This window comes from Salminus brasiliensis, chromosome 15 (genome assembly GCF_030463535.1).
Source record: "Salminus brasiliensis chromosome 15, fSalBra1.hap2, whole genome shotgun sequence".
Taxonomy (NCBI): domain Eukaryota; kingdom Metazoa; phylum Chordata; class Actinopteri; order Characiformes; family Bryconidae; genus Salminus; species Salminus brasiliensis.
Genome location: NC_132892.1, coordinates 26,911,629 through 26,932,949, shown reverse-complemented (window position 1 = coordinate 26,932,949; position 21,321 = coordinate 26,911,629). Strand labels below are relative to the sequence as shown.

The following is a 21,321-nucleotide window of genomic DNA, read 5'->3' as shown; positions in this document are numbered from 1 at the left end:
CTGGGCAGCCTGTCTGTGGTTAGGCAGAGTAGCAAACAAATGGCACTTTTTATCACTCGTTTCCACCAACAGTCCAATTTACTTGTTTTCCCTTCATTTCCACTTTTGTTAGTTTAGTATTAATTTAGTAAATCATTTTCAAATTCAGCAACATAAATAACTAAATAATTTAAAAAGCTTATCATTTTAAATGATTATTTTTCTCTCAGTTGTTTGTAATATTTGTATATTGTAGCTTGTATATTGTATTTTCTAAAATAAAAGTCTCTGTAAATTTAAAATCAGTTTGTAAGATTACAAAATAGTTAGATCAGCAGTAGCAAACAGTCAGTGGGGTACTGACCTTATCAAGCAGGTGGGCTGATATATGCTCCCTATGTGAGATCTTGACAATCGTTTAAATTATTATAATCTTTGAATAATATCTATTATAAGTGCATTATAGTATCCAGTGCATTATAAAAGCATGAACCTGTTCCAGATCTGTACTCTTATTGTGAAAAGTCTAAGTTTGATAATACGAGTCATTTTCTCTCTGATCACTGTGTTGTGCTAACTGTTCAGTGTATGTATAGCACAAGCATAGGACTGATGTATGTGCCTAGGTGGTTACAGCTCATGGGACACGTGGTGGACTTACATGCCTCTTGTCCTACACTGAAGAGTGTTTTTCTCAGTGTATTTGGCTCGAGGCTGCTGGGTCTTTTTCCTGAAAAAGTCTGAGCTTTATTGTTGGTTTGGTTACATAAGCAAGGTCTATCTAGGGCTGTCGCTTGTGCCACACTGCAGGAACAACCCCTGTAAAAAGATCTGTAGCACGAGCTGTACACAAATTGAAACATACAACTGGTTTGACAACCACTTTACCAGTGTTTTGTGGTAAATCTAATATAAAATATGAAAAATATATAAATGTAATATATGTTTTTAATTGTGTAGCTTTTTTTGTTGCTGAAACTAATTTATTAAGCATGATAAAAGCAGGAAATGGAGGAAAAATGTGAAATTTGGACCGTTGGTGAAAAATGAATCCTCTGCTTAACCCTCCGTGGGCCACCCATAAAGAGTCGAGCCAGTGGCCGCCAGCTGTGCCATTATGACCACAGCCAACGGTGGTCCGTTATCCTCTCGCTATCAGGTCATATTGGATTCTGAACTTGGGGTTGGTGAGACTTTCCAGACTTTCCACATAGGAAATCCTACCTGTGGGGGTGTTCCAGTGGAAATTTCCTACTTGAAACTCAGAAGTGATGACATTCCGGTTCAAACAGAGCCCAGATTTAGACTGTCCCAAAAATATTATTTATTTATTATTAAAATATTTATTATTATTATTATAAATAAATAAATAAAATGAAAAACATTTCTTTGTATCGTCATACTTGTAGTACAATTTTATTTTTAAACTGGACCACATACTGCGCCAAGGTAAAAGTGGTCTGGAAATGAAAAATGGCTGCCCCTCTGTTCTTCTACTCAAAGAAGTGTATTTCTGAGGGATGTTTTGGAGCTTATATTTGCAGAGATTACATTAGTAACAGTCTACGTCCAGTGTTTGTTAGCAATGTTAGCCTAGCACCCCCGTTCTGAACTAAAGAAGCAAATGGCATATACCAAACATGCCTTGCCTGATTGACTGAATTTGCTCATTTGAGATGGCGATAGATAGAAACAGAGAGAAAATGACAGAGAGTAAGACAAAGAGGCAAAGATGGACGGTAACTGAAACAGCCCCAGAGGAGAATGGAGTTAAATGTCTGTGGTTCTCCCCAGAGTGCCCTGCATGCCCAGCCACTCCTACTGATATTGATCTCACTTAAAACAGTACAAGCTGTTTCAGAGCTGAATCGACCTCAGTCATTCAATCATCATAACAGTACTTTACGTTATTACAGTCACTGGCTTACAAAATGAAAAGGATCTGTTGCCACAACCACAGAGTTATATGTCTAATATGAGAAATGCTGCTGATATGAAATGGAAACAGTATGGAAAAATACAACCAGCGTTAAATGATCCTGGCTTTGCCCTTAACCCACATGTAGTGAATTAGCTTCTTTATGCTTACACTCAAATAAGAGCATGCAAAATATCACCGGTGCTTTAGTTTAGCCTTTGTCCTTTGTTCAATTACTGTTTGAGAAAATAACAAATATCATACTTTAAGGGCAGCGTCCTCAAATACACTGCTGATTTGGTGGTGTTTGGTTTGGGTGAGGGTCTTTTACCTCATATACTCCTAAAATTTGGAGTCCTGCTGAATTCCTTTACTTTATTGAGTAATCCAGAGAATTTAATTGCAGATTTTGAGTGAGTGCAAGTCATAAACATGTGTTTTAATTTAACTTCACTGACAGCTGCTTACAGATAACTGAGTAAAAACAATTTCAATACTAGAATAAAAAAACAAGAAATACTAACATTTACATTTGAGATTTTTACAATGCTAATCTGCTGGCTATGACAGAAAGCAAAACATTTTCCAGGCCTTTTCCAGGACATTTTCCATGTCTTCCATACATGACAACGTGCATACAATGGGTGTATTCAAAGCCTTTCAGTATAAGTTGGTTTTACACACATTGTTACTGGATGTGCTTTTCAATCTCTATTACTATATTATCACTGTCCTGCAAAACAAATGAATAAATATGAGTTGTTGAGTTGTTTTATTTCACTTTGACAAGACTTCATGATGAATGGACCAATAGAAATGCTCCAAAACTACTTAGAATAAAATCTTTATACATTGTCTTTTATTGAAAGATAAAAAGGTTTTTCCTTCTTTTGTAAAAGTGTCATTCTAAAAATGCAAGGTTTTTCATCCAACAGCGATTATGTGCAAATCTGTCTCATTGGATGCAAATCCATCTGTTAATCCTTTGGTGTTCAATAAATAGAGAATCAGGAGGTAAAATATTTAATCACAGTGGCTATTTTCCAGGAATTATTTATGGCAAAAGAAACAAAAGAAGCAAAATTCATATGGGAAATAGGTTTTGTCCGACTGTATTTGGTGTAAGCAGCAGCTAGACCTCATTTGATTTTATTCACAGGTTAAACTTTAACATTTGGCACTGTTGCTGTATAGTGATCCGGCTGAAACACGGTCAGAAGGCAAACAATGGTGCATTCATGTGCCAATCTGCTACTGTATTGTGACCCGCCAAGCACTAATACCCCCCTTTACCTGACTGAGTGACTGCTCTTTTGAGTGAGCTGCCACAGAACGGATGGAACCGTGGCTCCATGACAGCTCTGGCCTGATGCTGATGGGATCTCTGGGTGAAACCCTTCGATGTCAGGAAAAAAAAAGGAAAAAAAACAAAAAAAAACAAGCGTCTCTGGGCCCTGGCTCCATGAAGGCAGCCGTGACATGACCCTGCTGTCAGAGAGAAAAAGGGAAAGTGAGAGGGAGAGAAAAAAGAGAAGAATTGTGGGTGACGAGGACCCCAAGGCTTTGCGATCTGGGGAGGGAGAAGAGAGGCCAAAAGGGTTGACGGGATGAAGAAAAGCGAGGCCTGTAGCTCAGACGGTTAGCAGTGACCCTGCCAAAGGGAGAGAAAACGGTTCAATACTGTAGGCTTGGAAGAAAAGATGGAAGTACAGTGGCCTTCAGAATTAGTAGCATGCTTGGTAAAGAGGTACAGTTGTTTGCCTAGACTGATGTTACAATTCATGTATTACCATTTAAAGCAACACTATGTAGCGTCTTTATCTTAAGAAATTAAGATCGGCACACTGTTAACTGTACTCTGTAAGGCAGGATAACACTGTAAAATCCTGTAATATTACTCCACCTCCTCAGTCCACATTCTTTTTTCACTTTCAGCTCTCATGAGTGCTATGCTGTCCACTTTACTAAAGCTGTGTACTGGAGTGCCGAGCCTGGAGTAGCCGCGATAGTAGCGCTACTCTCCCTATTACAGGTTCAGTGGAGCATCAACGTGATTTTAAAGCTGTCATTTTAAGGTAAAAATGTCACACAATGTTTCTTTAAAGAAAAGGTTAAGGTCAGTGGGGTGACATCAGCACTCTCGGGACTCGTCCTCAGTGAAACTCGTCCACCGCAATTCAACCGTGCTGTGCTGAGCTATGTAATAAGCTGCTCTTCTCCTATGCAAGCCTTCCACTCCAGCTGGAGTTTCTTATCACTGTGATCACATTATACCTCACGTCTTCTGGAAAGGCTCAAGACTACATTTCCCAGCATGCTCAATTACCAAACCAGGTTTAATGAGGGCCAATCTGATTAAGCTGCCTCCTTTGATGAGATTGATGGCTTCCTTGACAGACGCACGAAAGTGCTATTATCTACTGCTAACATAGTGAATGGGATGGTGCCACAGCTGGCCTTCCATTTTGGTCTTTTACAGCCCACAGGGGAGTCAGCGGTTCTATAATTGAAATGGAGCATATTAAGAAAGTGCCATTTCACTTCAAGAGACCATTTGAATGTCAGAGATTGTTTGCTTGAGTGTCCAGGTTGAAAAAGCACCATGTAATATTAAATCCCACTTTCCACAGGACATTAATCATCGAGCTCAAATCTGTGTAATGTCAGTGTCACGCAAAAACCTTGTCTCCAAAATGGTAACTTCACAGGAGAAGGACAACACCTGCTTACCTTTTAATGGAAGCCAACAGTAAAAGATTTTATTCCAAGTCATTTTGAAGAATTTTTATTGTTCTGTTCATCATTAAATTTTGACACAAAGTGATGAACAGCTGTGCCATTTACTAATTATATCTACAAAATTAAGAGGCCACTATTGTTTTTCTTTGCATCTCTATGTGTATATCAGCCGTTTTATTTCAGACATTTCATCAAACAAAGCTGAGTTCCCTGAATCTGCAGACTATGAATGGCATAAAGTCCCAAAAGCAATGTGAAAGACTAGAGGAGAGCCTGCCAAGACATGAAAGCTGGGATTGGCAGTCAAGCTTATTTCACCATAGTGATTTCTGAATGCTCTATAAGTTCAAATATTAGTATTGTGTTCTTTAAAAAAAAAAATAAATAAAAAAAAAAAAAAAAAAAATATATATATATATATATACACACACACACACACACACACACACATATATATATATATATATATATATATATATATATATATATTAGAAGTATTATAATCATTTATTTGCATTATTTGATCAGATGGTTTTGAGCAGTTGTCATTTCTGCAAATAAACACACTAAATAGCAAATATTTCTATTCAGAATTTAAGGGAAATGTTGTCCATGGTTTATAAAATACAACACAAATGTTAATTTCCCTAAACACACTGCCTAGAAATAGTAAACCAGAGAAACTGATGATTGTTCCGGAGCTGTACATAGCTGAGTATACAAGTACTGAGTATCCATCCACAATCAGCAGAAACAGGAGCAAAGCCTCCTCCTAGCCGTTGTTGTGGAAGAGTTGATTGATTAGACTATAAAACAGGACACATGTCCTCTCTCCGTCTCCAAGCTGATTGAATCGTAAGTAACATATTTCAGAAGAGAGTCTAGAACCGGCACCACTCCATTTATAGGCCGAGTCACTCGAGGTGGACGTGACAAGCAGCGTAAATTGAAATGTAAAATGGTGCATTATATATTTACATATATATATGGAACTGAAAAGGTTACGGTTCAAAGCGCTGACAACCATTCAAACCAGTACCACAGAAGATTTACCAGCGGCTACACTCAGCAGCTGCCAAATTGGGTTCCTTGGGCCCCTAGAAGATCCATTTTTGATTGATGTATCTTTAGAAAGAAAAATCAATTGAAAGGATGTCCTCTAACTGGTCTTCCTATTTTTGCTCAAAACCAATGTTTTGACAAATGGGTTGGAACAGAAATCTGTCTGAGGACTATCTTGAGAAGCACTGCACTGCAAAAAGGCTCTTTAAGCAAGTGAAATGCTAGTTGAATGTAATGCAGATATCTGGTATTTCTCATTTTTACACTGTTGTGTGAATATTAAAAGAGTATTCACCTTTTTTTTTTGTTTTTTTATTTCATTTTATTTACTGAATGTGACAAAGATAATTTTAGCTTTCAGTCTTTATTTTTTGTCAAAAGCTAAATTAAAAAATGATCTGCCAATAGAATAAGATAAAATCACTTAAAACAAGTAAACATATAATAGAAATGTTAATTAAACATGAAACATTTCCGCAATAATAAAAAAAATGTGTCATATTAAATATTTTAGTTATTTGTAACAAGATTTCACTTTCTCTAAGATTTAATTTTTTGCAGTGCGCAAGTGGTTTCCCTGTGAGCCCATTTTGGCACCTTTATTTTTGAATACTGGCAGTGACTTCTTACATAAACCATTTAAACATCCAGTTTCTACATCCAGAATCACAAACCATTGTTCAACTCCAAAATCCAGTTCCAGATGCTATTTTTGACGTCCGCGAACGCCCCCCCAGCTGGACGGCACTAAATCGCCTGCACTTTTGGCTGAACTGAAGCTTTTTTTTTTTTTTATTTCTTGGTTATTAATCAGGGCGAGTGCACTTTGTTGTTCTTAGTGAATGGATCTCTGGCATCTCCTGCCACAGAGATTTAATTGGATTAAACTTTCAGACGGCAAGGACATGATGGAGGACAAGCGAGGGACGCAGGAGAAAAGAGGGTGGGGTGACTAGGCCTTCGTCATCATCGTCGCCATTCACCAACCTCCCCCAACCTTCGTCAGCCTCGGGTAACTGACGCAGTGGACGAAAAGGGAGGCACAAAAGAACCACCCCAACCCGCCCACTCTTCTCTTACTTCTCCTCCGCCTACTCCGCCTTGCACTCCACCCTGCCAGGACTGAAGGAGCACTTAACATGATGTAAATAACGTGGAGGCTATTTTTAGAGCCTTTTTACCTCCCCCCCTTAACTCAACCCATCCCACATCATTGTGACTTTGGAGATGGAGGATAGAGGGGAAGTGAGCTAAACCATCGATTGTCCAGTTTTACGTGCATGCGCTCGCTTTCGTAGCTAGACGGTATTGCCAGTCAGCTGAAAAAGACTTATCTTATATAAGAGTGCAGTGTTGAATTAAAGCCTACAGAGACCGACAAAACATGAAAGACACACATTAGCATAGACCTGCTGATTACGTGCCACACAGCAAAAAGACACAAACGTTAAACTTTTTAATAATAGAATTTATTATGTTGGTTTCTTCTACATTTATAATTCTTTTTAGGCCATAATATAAATAAATATAGATTTTTTTTGGCCTAAAGCTGCTTCTCACCAAACTGATTTACTCTACCAGCACATTAAAATTACGATATGCACTTTACTGTAATTTTTTTCTTAAAATATATAAATATATATATACATATCACACCAAAAAAAAAAACTAATTAAGACAACGAATGAACACAGATACTGACTCGGCTTGGAACCAGGTACACGGTAGCTTTTTGCAACATTTACGAGTTTTCAGATCACAGAAAAACACAGCACAGACCCACTTACGAGTATTACATCAGGTACATCAGATCCTTTCCAGATTGTAGCAGCTACATTCATTTCCATGTCCCGACGAAGTGGCTGCTGAGCTGTTTGCATAATATCATCGTGCTGGATTCGAAACAGCTCCAAGTTTGACATGTAGCGCATGCTACACAGGGAGGGAAAGAGGTTCCCGGTGCAGTATACCATGTCGAATGCGGAGCAGTGGGAGCAGGAACCATTTCCAATTCAGCAGCAGATCTCTCCCACTTAATGCAGCTAGTTAAGGCGATTGCATTATAATATTCCCCACCCTGTTCTCTTAGCTTCCTATTGCACAAAAAAATAACGTAGACCTAAGCTGCATGTGCAGTTATCTCACAGTTATGTATTTTAGCCATGACTAATGACAACATTTCTTTTGCACATTTTTATGACAGGACAATAAGAATAAGATGAAAGGTACTAATATCTACTGTGGGAACCTCTAGGCTGATACACAGTATATTTATTTTGTTTACCATTTTTTTATTTTTGTAAAATAGCCCTGACCCTGGGATTAGGTTCAGATTATGTTAATATTGCTATTTCCTCACCACATACAGTGTGTATAGTCACAGTATCTATGCCTCTTCATCAGAGAAGAGAGGAGCAAAACTGGTTGGTTTCATACATACCATACCGAAGTGGAGCTATTCCAAAGTGGAGAACCTGCAGCAGCTTTTTGGTTCCCATTGGCGTGATGTAAATGCTAACTGGTTTTCTCCACATTTGCTGTTCTTCCTGTAGCAGCGAGGAAAAATCCAACATGTGTACATATACTGACAGAAAACTAAACATGTCCTTCGGTTGTCCTCGCACGGACAAGATGTTGGACACATCTTGGGACAGGCACTGTCCTTCACGTTGTCCTCCACTAAAGTCTCTCAGTCTGAAGGAAAAAGGCAGTGGTCGTTACTCGTTTTCGTGACTGGGCGACTCTGGACTAGATTCCTCCTCTTCGGTAAGAGTCTCCTTCCTGCTGAACGTGCTGGCCAGCGTGACGCTGAGCCTCGGCCGCACCGGGGCCATCTCGTCCAAGCCGATGATGTTCCTATTCACCAGGGTGGTCCTGTCCATGATCTCGGCGCTGTGCTTGGCCACCACAGCGTCCAGGAAGTCGTACTTGGCCAATAGTGTTCCACTCTCAAACAGGTACTTGAACAGGTAGGAGAAGGCCACATTGCCCAGGAAGGAAGCCAGCATGGCTGTTGTCTTGAAAGGGAACCTCTGGACCACCAGGTATTCCACCTCCTGAGTAGTGTGGTGGACCTTCTCACTGATGTACCACCCAGGGTAGTAGATGAAGGGGGGAAGTTTGAGGTAGGGCTCGCCGCCACCGATGCGCAGGATCAGGCCGAAGATGTAGCCGGCCACTGAGCCATAGGTGTTGGTGCCTCTGACAAACAGGACGCTGATGAGCTGGGGGAAGATGATCACGTAGACCAGGTCTGAGCTCAGGTACCAGAGTCCATACACTGTGCCCGTCAGGAGGGCCATGGCTGTGGCCACAGCCCCGAACACAAAGATGGTAATCCGCATCACCCACACAATCTCCCTGTCTGATGCCTAGAGTGCACAAGAAGATGTAAGAAGACACTCAGTCTCGATGGATCAAAATGACAGCTAAAGCACTGAATTGGCACATTTTGCTGAATTGCTGGAATGTTTCAACGTTGAAATTAGTGCAGATGTTACATTTAACCATAAGACAAGAAGTTTTAAAGGAATATCCCAGCTTTCTTCAGTCTAACCACCACTGTCTGTGGTCTCTGATGGCACGACTGGGCAGATCAGGTTGAAAAACACTGGAATATTTCTTTAACTAGGCTTATTAGAACGTCAACTGCCCAGTGGATGTGTGTATACCTTTAAAACCTGAACAGCCAAAGGTTATCGCTAACTTTATTATACGCAACGACAGACGCTCGCTCACCGACTGGCGGAACGCCAATTTGTAGATATTCCTGGCGAACATGGAACTGGCCGAAAGGATGGATGAGTCAGCAGATGACATCACTGCAGCAGACACTGCCCCCAATCCAAAGAAGGAGACGTATGGTGGGCACAGGTGCTGCAACACGATTGGAAGAATCATTTCTGACTCGTCCTTCTGCATGGGCTGAACTGACCCATAGCTAGTCTGATTCCAGTCTGCAACAAAAAGTGAAGGGATGATGACATGACCTTCGGCCTACAAAAAGTCACAAAGAATGTTGTGACCCTGTGGAACTACAGCACACAGGTATTCACACCACATTAAAGCAACATAGACATTAAAGCAACATTATGTGCTCCCCCTACAGTCCAAACATGGATTTTGCGCTGTGAGCCAAACCTAAGGACACGTTTTTACATACTAACTGAGAAACACAGAATCGTCACTGAAAGTGAAATAAGCATGACATGGTGCAGTAATACTACAGAATTTTACACAAATATGACTCGAGTGAGGCAGGATTGTGCAATTCTAGAGGGCATTATCCTGCTTCACCAAAGTTATATAGTGCAGCTTGCTGTGTGCGAAGACTAAAGTAGTGCTGCTATTCTCCCTTTTACAAGTATGTATTTCAAATGTTAACCTACTTTTTCTCCCTACATTTTAGAAATTTTGACCCAACCCACTCATTAGCACTGGGAGGGTGAGAACTGACACGTCTCCTCCGACACATGTGCGACTGCTGCTGATGACATGTCACTGGGTAAGCTCGGAGGAAAGGACCAGGTACCCAGCTCTGATGCATCGGCTAGCAGACGCCCATGCCGAACAGCATCACACTAAAGTCGTGTGGGGAAAAGGTGCCTATTTCTTGGGCTCCGGCTGCTAATGGCAGGCAGCATGACCTGGTATTCGAACGAGTGATTCTCTGGTCATAGTGGCAGCGATATCAAGTTTTTAAAAATAAATTTTAGGAAAATTGTAATACACTGTTCCCTGAGGAACTTTTGGAGGTTCTTTAATTTGAAACTGTACTGGAACCTCTTAAGACACACTGAGGAATCTTCAAAGAACGTTTTTCTTCTAAAAAAAAGTTTCCTCAAAGCACTTTTAAGAGGTTCCTCCGCAGTTTCAAATGGAACATTCCTCAAGGATCTTCTGCTTTTACCAGTGTAGTATAAAACCACATCATATAAATAAAATCCGAGAAAAGAAAATTTGACTTCAGAACAGGCCTGGCACCAATATTTGTATGTAAACTATTAATTAAAATAAAATCTATACACTATTATAAAATGTAATATTGTGACACTATTGATAGTTTCTTACACCCCTAGTAAAAACTGTGTACTGATTTCTTGGACGTAGATGAAACCTGGTTGTGGACTAAATTGCAATGCCAGTGATGTTTCACAATTAAAATTCTGCTTTAGCCTGGGCTTCTGATTAATCTGAATCTGGGAAAAGCCCCAAATGCTCATATATAATAAACTCAATTCTAAATTTGTGCTGCCACATCTCAGACTGGTCTAATTCGGAGTCTAGTTACAGCTGTGTTCACTGATAGTTAAGGCATCTGTTCCTGGCTGCGTCTTTGATGGTGAAAAATCAGTAGATTAAATCTGATTTCTCAGCGCTTGCCTCAGATGTAATATTTACAGAGTTCCCATCGTTAAGGTCCTCAATAATGAATGAGGGAGACCAGCTGTTGTTATTTACACATTTCTTTAGAGATCTGACGGGAACATGGCCACCACCCCTGGTCAATACAGGCAGGGGAAAGACCTCCCTGTCGTCAGAGTGCGTTTCAGAAAAACAAAATCAGACAGTAGCAGTCAGAAGTTTTCCCATGTGAGGTTTAGCAGCTGGCCTATAATCATCAGCACATGCATGCTTCACTGATGTTTCAGATATTAAGCAGGAAAGAGGGCATAAGGAGGAATTACAGTGAAATACAGCTTCCGTCTGATTGATTTTGTTTAATGATCGATCTGTAGGTAAAGGAAGATAGCAAGCTTGCAAAAAAGGGGTGCTATAGTGTAAGGCTGAGTGCAGGGCTATCTATTTAAATGACTGGTTGCTTGATGAATATGTTCTTCAGGTCCTCCTGAGAACAGTTTGTTCAGTGGTGAATTGGGCTAATATATCAAGACTGGCTGCCATATTTCTGTTTGTACAGTCATAAAAAGAAGCCTGTTTAAGGCCTGCTCACATTATACTTTCAGATACATATGCAATGATTTAGGAGATTAGCAAGCTGTGGTTTTTTAAAGACACGCTTTAAACATCTAACATTTATCTAATTGCGTTACATGGTTCTTTGAAAATAAGCAGTTTAGTTCCTTATAAAAACATGTTTTTAATAGAGATGTTTAGGTGTGAGGAACTTTTACATCATGCGAAGGCTCTTTAGACCTTTAAACGGTTCTTCTTACTGACCAGTGACATGATGGTCTACGTGAAACTTAGGTTACTAAGCAAAGTCAGAAAGCAAGCAAAACTATTCAAACACTTGGCCCTACAATTCCAAAGCCTGAATAGATTAACTGTTTGTACTAATTAATGACATTAAGCACACTGAAACAAGGTTAAAGGATATCTCTCCAGGACGAGCTTGAGCATTCCTGCCTTTACATCTGCTATCTGTCAAGGCAAGGCCTTTTGAGAAACACTACTTAGAGACTAGCCTACAAACCTTTCTGAAGGCCTTAACAGAGGCCCTGATGTTTCAGCTCACCTGTGGAGGCCCCAATGGCTCCGATCAGGACTGAGGGCACGGCCATTACGATGCAGCCAAAGGCGGCCAGGAAGGAGAGGACTTGGGCGTAGGTAGCTGAAGAGGCAGAAAGAACCCGTTGAAAATAGACCTGCCAGGGTATTCCCCCCAACATCTAGGAACAAAAATGGCATTGTAAATACAGACACCAAGTAGCAACACACAGACAAACTTCATATATGGCACTTCATTTAGCTGTTATTGGAATAAAAATGGCTTTATTACAGTTCACATGTACTAACCAAGAAACCAACTGGTTGCAAATGTACAGTCGCAATAAAAATTATTCAGCCCCTATTGCAAGTTAGGTTTGTTAGCTAAATTTACTGCTGATTTTTCATCCTGGAACGTTGCAGTTTTGATTCATCGCTCCACAGAACAGAATCCCAAAAATCACAAATCTGGAACTTAATGGGGCGATGGATCAGTGGTATGTCTGCAGAAAAAAAGCTGAAAAGAGCACCCAGCCTACAGTGATGCTCTGGGGCTGCTTTGCTTCCTCTGACACTGGAAATGCACAGTGTGTGGAGGTAAAGATGGATTTAATCAAGTATCAACCAATCAATCAAGAAATTCTAAGAGAAAACGTCATGCCCTCCGTGAATAGGGCAATTATCTAAAGCATACGTCAAAGTCCACCAAGACTTGGTTTCAGAAGTCCTGGAGGATTCTGGAGTGACCGTCACAGTTGCCTGACTTGAACCCTGTAGAAAATCTTTGGTGGGATGTGAAGATTGTGGTTGCAGCAGCAAACCCAAGAATATTAGTGTACTGGAGACCACTGCCAATGAGGAATGTGCTAAGATTCCTCAGGAACACTGCCTGAAGCTGTTGTCTGGCTATGCATCATTTTTGCAGCAGGTCAGCAAAGGGTGCTCTACTAAGTACTGAAGATGCTCGTCATTAATGAACAGAATACTCTGCAGAAGATTTTGGAGAAAGCACTTGTTATATTGCAAACTAATACTATTATACTAAAATATTGACATGTTTCACAAAGAGGCTATTTATCTGTGTCTATCTGAGTCTACATTTTTCTACACTTAAAACAAACTCCCATCCTTTTCGATAGTGTGCCACATTCTACCACACGTGACTCCAATTTATTTGTGCTCCAAAATTGACTGGTCATTTCTTGAAACATGTAGATGACAGCAATGCTAGCTTTTCATTTACAGGATCCTACTCTGGAAATCGCTGTGTTCCATAACAAGTTCTTGACATTTAGAAATACATATAATTTCCCTCTGTAGCAGAACAGGGTTATGCTTTAGGGTTTAGTTTTTTCTTTAATCTGCACCTTTCATTTGGAATAGGTTACAGAAGTCAATTAAATTTCAGAGCTTGACATAATTCAGCTAACTCAAAATGAATAGCTTACTGATGCCAGTACAGGGGTTTGAAGGACCCTTATAGTCCTAAAAATAAAAGTGCTCCAAATTATTATTTGAGCGCTGCAACATACAGGCCTTGTTTGGTTCCATAAAGAACTATGTTTTTAATAGAAATCTGTGAGTGTGGGGAATCTTTATATTGGTGAAGAACTGTTCAAGTGAAGATCTTTAGACCTTTTCCCCCTAGAATCTATATGTAAACCCACACGTCATATTTCCTTCAGTTACACAGGCCCTAAAACAGAACACTGTGGGACAAGACATGCTATTCCAAACAGTTATAAAATGATTCACAATTCATAGTTTCCGCATTCGGATTAAAAACATGGTTCTTTATGAAACCAAAAGAGGTTCTTCTATGGTCAGTATGGTCATTTTAATATGTCTTATATCTGTTTTATTATGATCTATTTGAAACAAAAATTAAAAAGATCATCATGCCTTATTTGTTGGATCAGGATTGTTTTTAGTTAGAAATGCACAATGATTATCAACTATAAGTATATTCCACTTACCAGAAGGAAGAAGTTGTCGGCCCACATCCATTCATCTGTGCCTTCGATTTTTCCCAGCCAAGGTTCCTGGTAGAGCTTTTTCACTGCTGTCACCCCGATGTCAGCCACGGCTGGGTTTGACAGTGCAAAAGGGACACTGATCCACTGCAGAGATGCAGAGAGAAGCCAAATGTTTATTTTTTTTTTTGCTTATGTAAAAAGGTGGCTTAAAAGATCCCATACAATGGTGGTCACCAACTCTCTTTCTGGAGATCTACCTTCCTACACACCTCGTTCAGCTAATTAAGCACTTCTAACGGCAGTAACAACGGTTGCTGGTTCACTTCTTGTCCACTTTTGGTAGGTACAGACCATTGTTTAAATGTTAACACCCAACAAGACCTGCCTGATGTTTTGGAGATGTTCTGGCCCAGTTGTCTTGCCATTACAATTTGGCTCTTGGCAAAGTGTCTCAGATCCTTATGCTTGCCCATTTGTCTGGCTTCCAACTTCAAGAACTGACTGTTCACTTGCTGCCTAATAAATCCCACCATCCCTTGACAGGTGCCACTTAAAACCAGACCATCAATGTTTTTCTCTTTTCGTTTTAATGTTATGGCTGATCGGTGTTCCCAAAAACAAAAAAAAGCATGCAGTTTGATTAGAAATGAGAGCTGTGTTAAAAAAAAAAAAACTTCACAGGTCCATAACTAAGGAAACGCAAGTGAGCGTACCAGCCCCACGAAGATGCAGAAGAGCTGAACCACGTCCGTGTATGCTACTGAGTAGACCCCTCCCACCAGCGTGTAGAAAATGGCAATGAAGGCTGAGATGATCACGGACATGTTGATGTTAATGTCCACGATCACACTTAGCGTCGCCCCTGTTGAGCAAGGAGACAGACATGAATGCAGTGTACAAGCTCCTACAACAATAACCAGAATTTCTTGTTATAACAGAAATGTCTAGTGAACATGCATATCATTTACAGACAGTGATTATTAATAATTCTACTTTGGCAGTTATCAGGCATCTCAACCAAATTACCGCTGTGAAATTGGAGAAACACTAAAGTAAAAATGCAGTGAATTTACAAGACTCATCTGTCTACATCATTACCATACGATTACAAGAATCACATCAGTCAGGGGTTCTTTACTGGGGCAGTTGTACTTAGTACCTTAGCATTGATGTCTTTACGGAGAGCATATTGCAGATATGGTAATTTGGTAATGAACTGTTGACCATTTTCAGTACAAACGGAGCATTTCACTTTTGACTATATAATCATATCCTACCTATTCTGCACCAGAGACTTAGCCTACCAGGGTTTTGTTGTGCTGTACAGCCCTGTTTTAGTATAATGACAATAAAGCTGACTTTAATTTAAATGATTTGGTATCATACAAAATGCTTTATTCTGAAATACTGGAAATAAACTATTTATTTATATTATATATTAGTATTTATATTATTTATTTAGACTATAGACTGTTCAGACCAATGCAATTTGTTTTAAGAAACAGAAAATGTTACTATTTTATAAACTGTATTTGTGGTGTACGCAGTTACACAGAACAGAAATTAACAATGTAGACCAACCAGATGCTTTAATGGAAAAAAATAGCACAGCTGGTCAACATACAACAACAATAAAACAACATACTGTCGCTGTCACACAAAAACCTTGAATCTCCAAAATGGCTACTTCACTAGAGAAGGAATGGAAGTCAATGGACATTAATGTATAAAATGTATTCCAAGTCATCCTGAAGCATTTCTATTGGTAACTGATTTTGATGCAATGCCACAAGTCCACTACCAGATTCCCATTATGTCAAAAAGTAAAAAACATAAAAAATGGAGAAACAAGAGTTTTGCCCAACAGCAATGATATGTTGTGTTTAGAATACTGTTCACTAGGAAATGAGGCTGACAGTGAAACCAGCACTGTTGTGTTCTGAATGCTGGTATGCTGGCCAACCAGCACCACATCAGCAACAGACCAGCACAGACCAGCTTACAATCCATACTGGTCTAAAAAAATCAGCAGGGTTTTTAAATACATCTGAAGTTTGTTTTAGTGCTTTTGAATTTCTCATTTTGGATTTCTATTTTATCTCAAGCAATATTTTCCTGTTCTGAAGTGAAGTAATTTTACCATACGTGATGATCTAACACACCAGCAGAGCCACCTGTAGCTGTTCTGTAAACTGTGTAAATAATTCTGGATAATCGGACCAGTAGAAATGATCTAAATTACTTGGAATAAACTCTTATCTTCCACTGACCTCCACTCAAAGCATTTTCCCTTCTCCTTTTGGAGATATGTGATTTTCATTGGACAGTGAGGATATCTCTGTTCATTCAAGAACAGGACTTGTAGTTGCAGAAGGAGGCTCTGCTGGTGTGTCCGATCATCATCATGTACTGTAAAACTGCTTCACACCAGAACAGGAGAAACACCTGGGCAGCCCCGAGAGCCCGTCCACCACTCCTACATAGGCCTGTACTTCTGTTTACCTTCCTCGGGACTGGCTGTGTTCTGGTAATATATGCCTACAGCACTAAGGTTAAGACACCTGCAATACTTAGTATTAAAAGCTGCTTATCTGAGCATTAAAACACTAATATTAGAATAAATACTAATAACATTCCTACAAAAAGGAGTTAGTAATTTTACATTACAGTATTACACCACTAGGACATCTCCAGAGCTCTGGAGGAACTGAGGAGATGATTAAAATACTTATTTCCTAGAATAAACCCCTCACACTGCTTCAGCCACTCTGTAACCCCCCCCCCCCCTCTCTCTCTCTCTCTGCCTCTCTCTCTCTCTCTGCCTCTCTCTCTCTCTCTCTCTTTCTGCCTCTCTCTCTCTCTGCCTCTCTCTCTCTCTCTCTCTCTCTTTCTGCCTCTCTCTCTCTCTGCCTCTCTCTCTCTCTCTCTCTCTCTTTCTGCCTCTCTCTCTCTCTCTCTCTCTCTCTCTCTCTTTCTGCCTCTCTCTCTCTCTCTGCCTCTCTCTCTCTCTCTCTCTCTCTCTCTCTCTCTCTCTCTCTCTCTGCCTCTCTCTCTCTCTCTCTCTCTCTCTCTCTCTCTCTTACCAAGCGCTGACAAGATGGCGGCCGACCAGAAGATCTCGCCCATGAGCGCCGGGATGAAGAGCAGGCCCCCCATCCGCTTCCCGTAAATCTGCTGGAAAGGGTCGAGCATGGTGACGTAGCCCCGCGAGCGCATGGGCTTGGCGAAGAACAGACCACCTGGACAGAAGGTGGAGGTGGAGGTTAGCTGGAGGCTGATGTTTAACATGTGTTAAGCTTGTGAGCAGTGAGGGTCTCACTTACCCAGAACCAGACTCATGGCGTACCCGAAAGGAGCCTGAGCCCAGGCCAAGCCGAACCCGGGCAGATACACGTACTCCGCCGTGCCGTTGATGTAGCCGCCTCCGACCCACGTAGCTGCAACATTTCAGAGCAAGTCAAGATCTGCACAGGGGGTTTCTCTCCTTTACACCCAGTTAGACCGATTTACACACTGACATATACACCAAATACACACACCTTCACACGGGACTACGCTTTTACACACTGTTACTGAAAAAGACCAACGAATCAAATAAGCTCTTTGAAGAGAGGAGGACACTGTTATATAAAATAACTATTAAAATACAAATCAAACTAATTAAAAATAAAAGAACAGATATAATGGACGAATAAATTATTATCACTTTAATAATTGTAATTATATATATATATATAATGATGAGAGTTACAAGAACTCAATATTTACAGGAAACATAAATAAAAATATCCATAAAAAATAAATAAAAATAAAAATACTGACCATCTTCAGTACAAACAGAGCATTTCACTTTTGACTATATAATCATATCCTACCTATTCTGCACCGGAGACTTAGCCTCCCAGGGCTTTGTTGTGCTGTACAGCCCTGTTTTAGTATAATGACAATAACATTTTCTCCCCTTTACACTCAGTAATACTGATTTACACTAGTTTACACTGATTTACACACATAACTACTCTAAATACACACACCTTTACACGGGATTACGCTTTTATACACTGTTACTAAAAGACCAACGTATTAAATAAGAAAAATAAATACAAATATATAAATGGACGCGAGCAGAAGACTGATTTTCATGTTCTCTAGAAAGTCTACTTCTATAAAATAAATAAATTATAATAAATATAATTTAAAAAAAAACATAAATTGAGCGCAGCAGATTGACTAATGGGCTCTAAAAAACCACCAACTGCTTCAAAAAAGATATAAAAATTAAAAACAATAAAAAAAGGAGTTTCCTGTTGTGAAGAGGCTCGCGCTTCAGTTCTGTTTAGGATCACACGTTTGTAATAATATAATATAATAAGTGTGTTTGAACATCAGCTGGAAAATTCAGCTGCTGCTGTCTAATGTTCGGGCTCTGCGGACAGTCTGAGGTAGGAACATCTCCACCTGCGCTCAGTCTTGCTCTCCAAACTTTCTGAGGAGAAAACGCTGGATTTCAGAGCAGGGATTAAAACAGTGTGCATCAGTCTTACCTGTCATGGTGAAAGCCCCCACAAACAGTCCAATATCTCTCCCCCCGACCATGATGGTCTCGCTGCGGTCCGCTCCCTCCTCCACCCCGGAGTTCTTGTTCTTCCACGCGGCCCATATCCCCACGATCAGGATCAGCAGGTAGAAGATGACGATCGCGGCCACCCCCTCGATATGGATGGGCATCTTCTCTCTGCTAAAGTCGCTGCCTTTGCGAGGAGCTGAATGTCATTGAGACCTGAGGGTGGGAACAAGCGAGAGGCAGGGCTGTTCAACAGATGGACAATAGCTCAGGAGTTCAACGTTTCACCCCTTGTTTTAATAAAAGAAGGGGCTAAAGAAGAGGCACTTTCTGCTATGTATCTAACAGGATTTCACCAGCGCGTGGTGCTAAATTATAAGGGGAGTTATATTGCAATGTTGGCAAAACCCATTAACTCTAGAAAAGGGAGTGAAATGAGCCTGAAACGCCACAGAAAAGCCCACGAGAGGCCTAAAATATTTGCTTAAAATTCTACAAAAAAGTGCCAGAGGTGTTTACAATATCAATTGAGCCTAAATATTACAATACATTGCAACATGTGCTTAAAATACTGCAGAGAAGTGCCACACAAAACACCAAAATAAAACACTAACCCACAGAAATACACTGCAGGTTCACAGAAAAGAGCAAAACTTAACTAAAAACATTTAATTACATACATAGGAAATGCATGACATAGGCACATAATACTACACAGGCCCAAAATGTGCCTAAAATAAAAGAAAAAGTGCACAGATGTGCAGAAATTGCGCTTGGAGAGCCACAAAAATGCGTAAAGGCTAAAAGTAACGATATCAAAGGATAAACTGTGCCAAAACACTACAGGGAACCGAGAGTGTTCTTACACACCATATTGAATGATAAGTCTGCATAAAGGTCTGCAAAAAGCATTGAATAATTGCAAACATCGTGACTAAAATACCTCAGAAAAGCGCAACGTCTGCCTCAAACACTACATTAAAGGGTATCGTGTGCGTAAAATACCGTATGAGAACAAAGTGTGCGTAAAATACCACGGAAAAGCACACCATGTGCCCAAGACTATAAACTAAAAGGGTGAATCGTGCCTAAGTTGCTATAGCAAATGTGCATGTACCTACAATACTGTTAAAAGGGTATCTGAAGTGTGTCTGAAATACTCCGGAAAAGCGTCAAATCTTACCTTACCTTTATGTACTCGCTCCAGACAGACACCAAGCACCGACTGAGGAGAAAAACTGAACTGTCCAAACGCAAAGAGCGCAATAATTCTCTTCAGGAAAGCAGCAGTCCGGCACTTTCCAGGCGTAGAGCGCGTAATTCTGAATCTTTATATGAGAGCAGCTTTCGTCAGAGCTTTGATGAACGCGAACGTCAGAGAGTTGTGAATGGAGACCCGTTTCTGAATAAAGATGTCAGATCAGTGCGAATGAGCCGCGCCTTGCTGGAACCCGTCCAGTCCAGAGCTGAAAATAGCCAAACGCGTAAAAACGAGCAGTAAATCAACAGTGGGGCATTCTGGGATCGTTTTCAGCTATATAGTCCTCGGACGAAAGTTTCGTGACTCATCTGCACGCGCGAAATGACATAATGATGGTGGTCCTTCAGTCAGAGCAGATCAGCCTGACCAGTGGAAGCCAGGGCTGTTGCTGTCCAGGGTGCTGAAACAAGTCCACTAGCCTCATTAGGATGTGTAATGAACCAGGCTCAGCCCCAAAATCAGCTGTAGTCTGGCAAACGGTAGCAGTGGTTGATTTCGCTCTCACTTGTTGTGCTTTCTTTACAATCTGTTCGGTGTTGCCAGCATATAGAACCCAGCCTCACTGTACATATACCTTACACTCATCTGTAATATTCATACTAGGTTTCTGCTTTGAAGAAAACAAAAAAAGTGCCTGGACCCTAATTACCCCCAAAAGTAAGAAACTAAATCCCTGAATGATAATGAATGAATGTCTGAATGATAACTCTGTGTCTGAATGATAACTCTGTGTCTGAATGATAACTCTGTCTGAATGATAAATGTCTGAATAATAACTCTGTGTCTGAATGATAACTCTGTCTGAATGATAAATGTCTGAATAATAACTCTGTGTCTGAATGATAACTCTGTCTGAATGATAAATGTCTGAATAATAACTCTGTGTCTGAATGATAACTCTGTGTCTGAATGATAACTCTGTGTCTGAATGATAACTCTGTCTGAATTATAACTGTGTCTGAATTATAACTGTGTCTGAATTATAACTGTGTCTGAATTATAACTCTGTGTCTGAATGATAAATGTCTGAATTATAACTGTGTCTGAATTATAACTCTGTGTCTGAATGATAACTCTGTCTGAATGATAAATGTCTGAATAATAACTCTGTGTCTGAATGATAAATGTCTGAATAATAACTCTGTCTGAATTATAACTGTGTCTGAATGATAAATGTCTGAATAATAAATGTCTGAATTATAACTGTGTCTGAATTATAACTCTGTGTCTGAATGATAACTCTGTGTCTGAATGATAACTGTGTCTGAATGATAACTCTGTGTCTGAATGATAACTCTGTCTGAATTATAACTGTCTGAATTATAACTGTGTCTGAATTATAACTCTGTGTCTGAATTATAACTGTGTCTGA

General features: G+C 40.1%; 1 protein-coding gene across 2 annotated transcripts; it reads right to left on the bottom strand.

Moving 5' to 3' along the window:
* Positions 1–7,362: 7,362 nt before the first annotated feature.
* slc5a7a (solute carrier family 5 member 7a) lies at positions 7,363–19,988 on the bottom strand. Of its 2 annotated transcripts, none has more exons than XM_072657324.1 (9): positions 19,872–19,988; positions 18,669–18,904; positions 17,448–17,561; positions 17,208–17,363; positions 14,838–14,986; positions 14,125–14,268; positions 12,177–12,330; positions 9,437–9,654; positions 7,363–9,069 (listed from the first exon to the last, which is right to left on the bottom strand). In XM_072657324.1, exons 2-9 carry the CDS (start codon positions 18,850–18,852, stop codon positions 8,416–8,418), a joined length of 1,773 nt encoding a protein of 590 aa, XP_072513425.1. In that variant the 5' UTR covers positions 18,853–18,904; positions 19,872–19,988; the 3' UTR covers positions 7,363–8,415. The 2 variants fall into 2 exon arrangements, with proteins under 2 accessions (XP_072513425.1, XP_072513426.1); XM_072657325.1 differs by having other exon boundaries at positions 19,877–19,988.
* Between the last annotated feature and the right edge of the window lie 1,333 nt (positions 19,989–21,321).

What these genes read in the sequence shown, in the direction of transcription:
- slc5a7a (XM_072657324.1), bottom strand. Translation starts at nt 18,852, where the DNA reads ATGCCCATCCATATCGAGGGGGTGGCCGCGATCGTCATCTTCTACCTG. An exon ending in CGCCATGAGTCTGGTTCTGG is followed by an intron (nt 17,364 to 17,447) that starts GTAAGTGAGACC and finishes CCTTCTGTCCAG; the next exon opens with GTGGTCTGTTCTTCGCCAAG. An exon ending in TCTGCATCTTCGTGGGGCTG is followed by an intron (nt 14,269 to 14,837) that starts GTACGCTCACTT and finishes GCATCTCTGCAG; the next exon opens with TGGATCAGTGTCCCTTTTGC.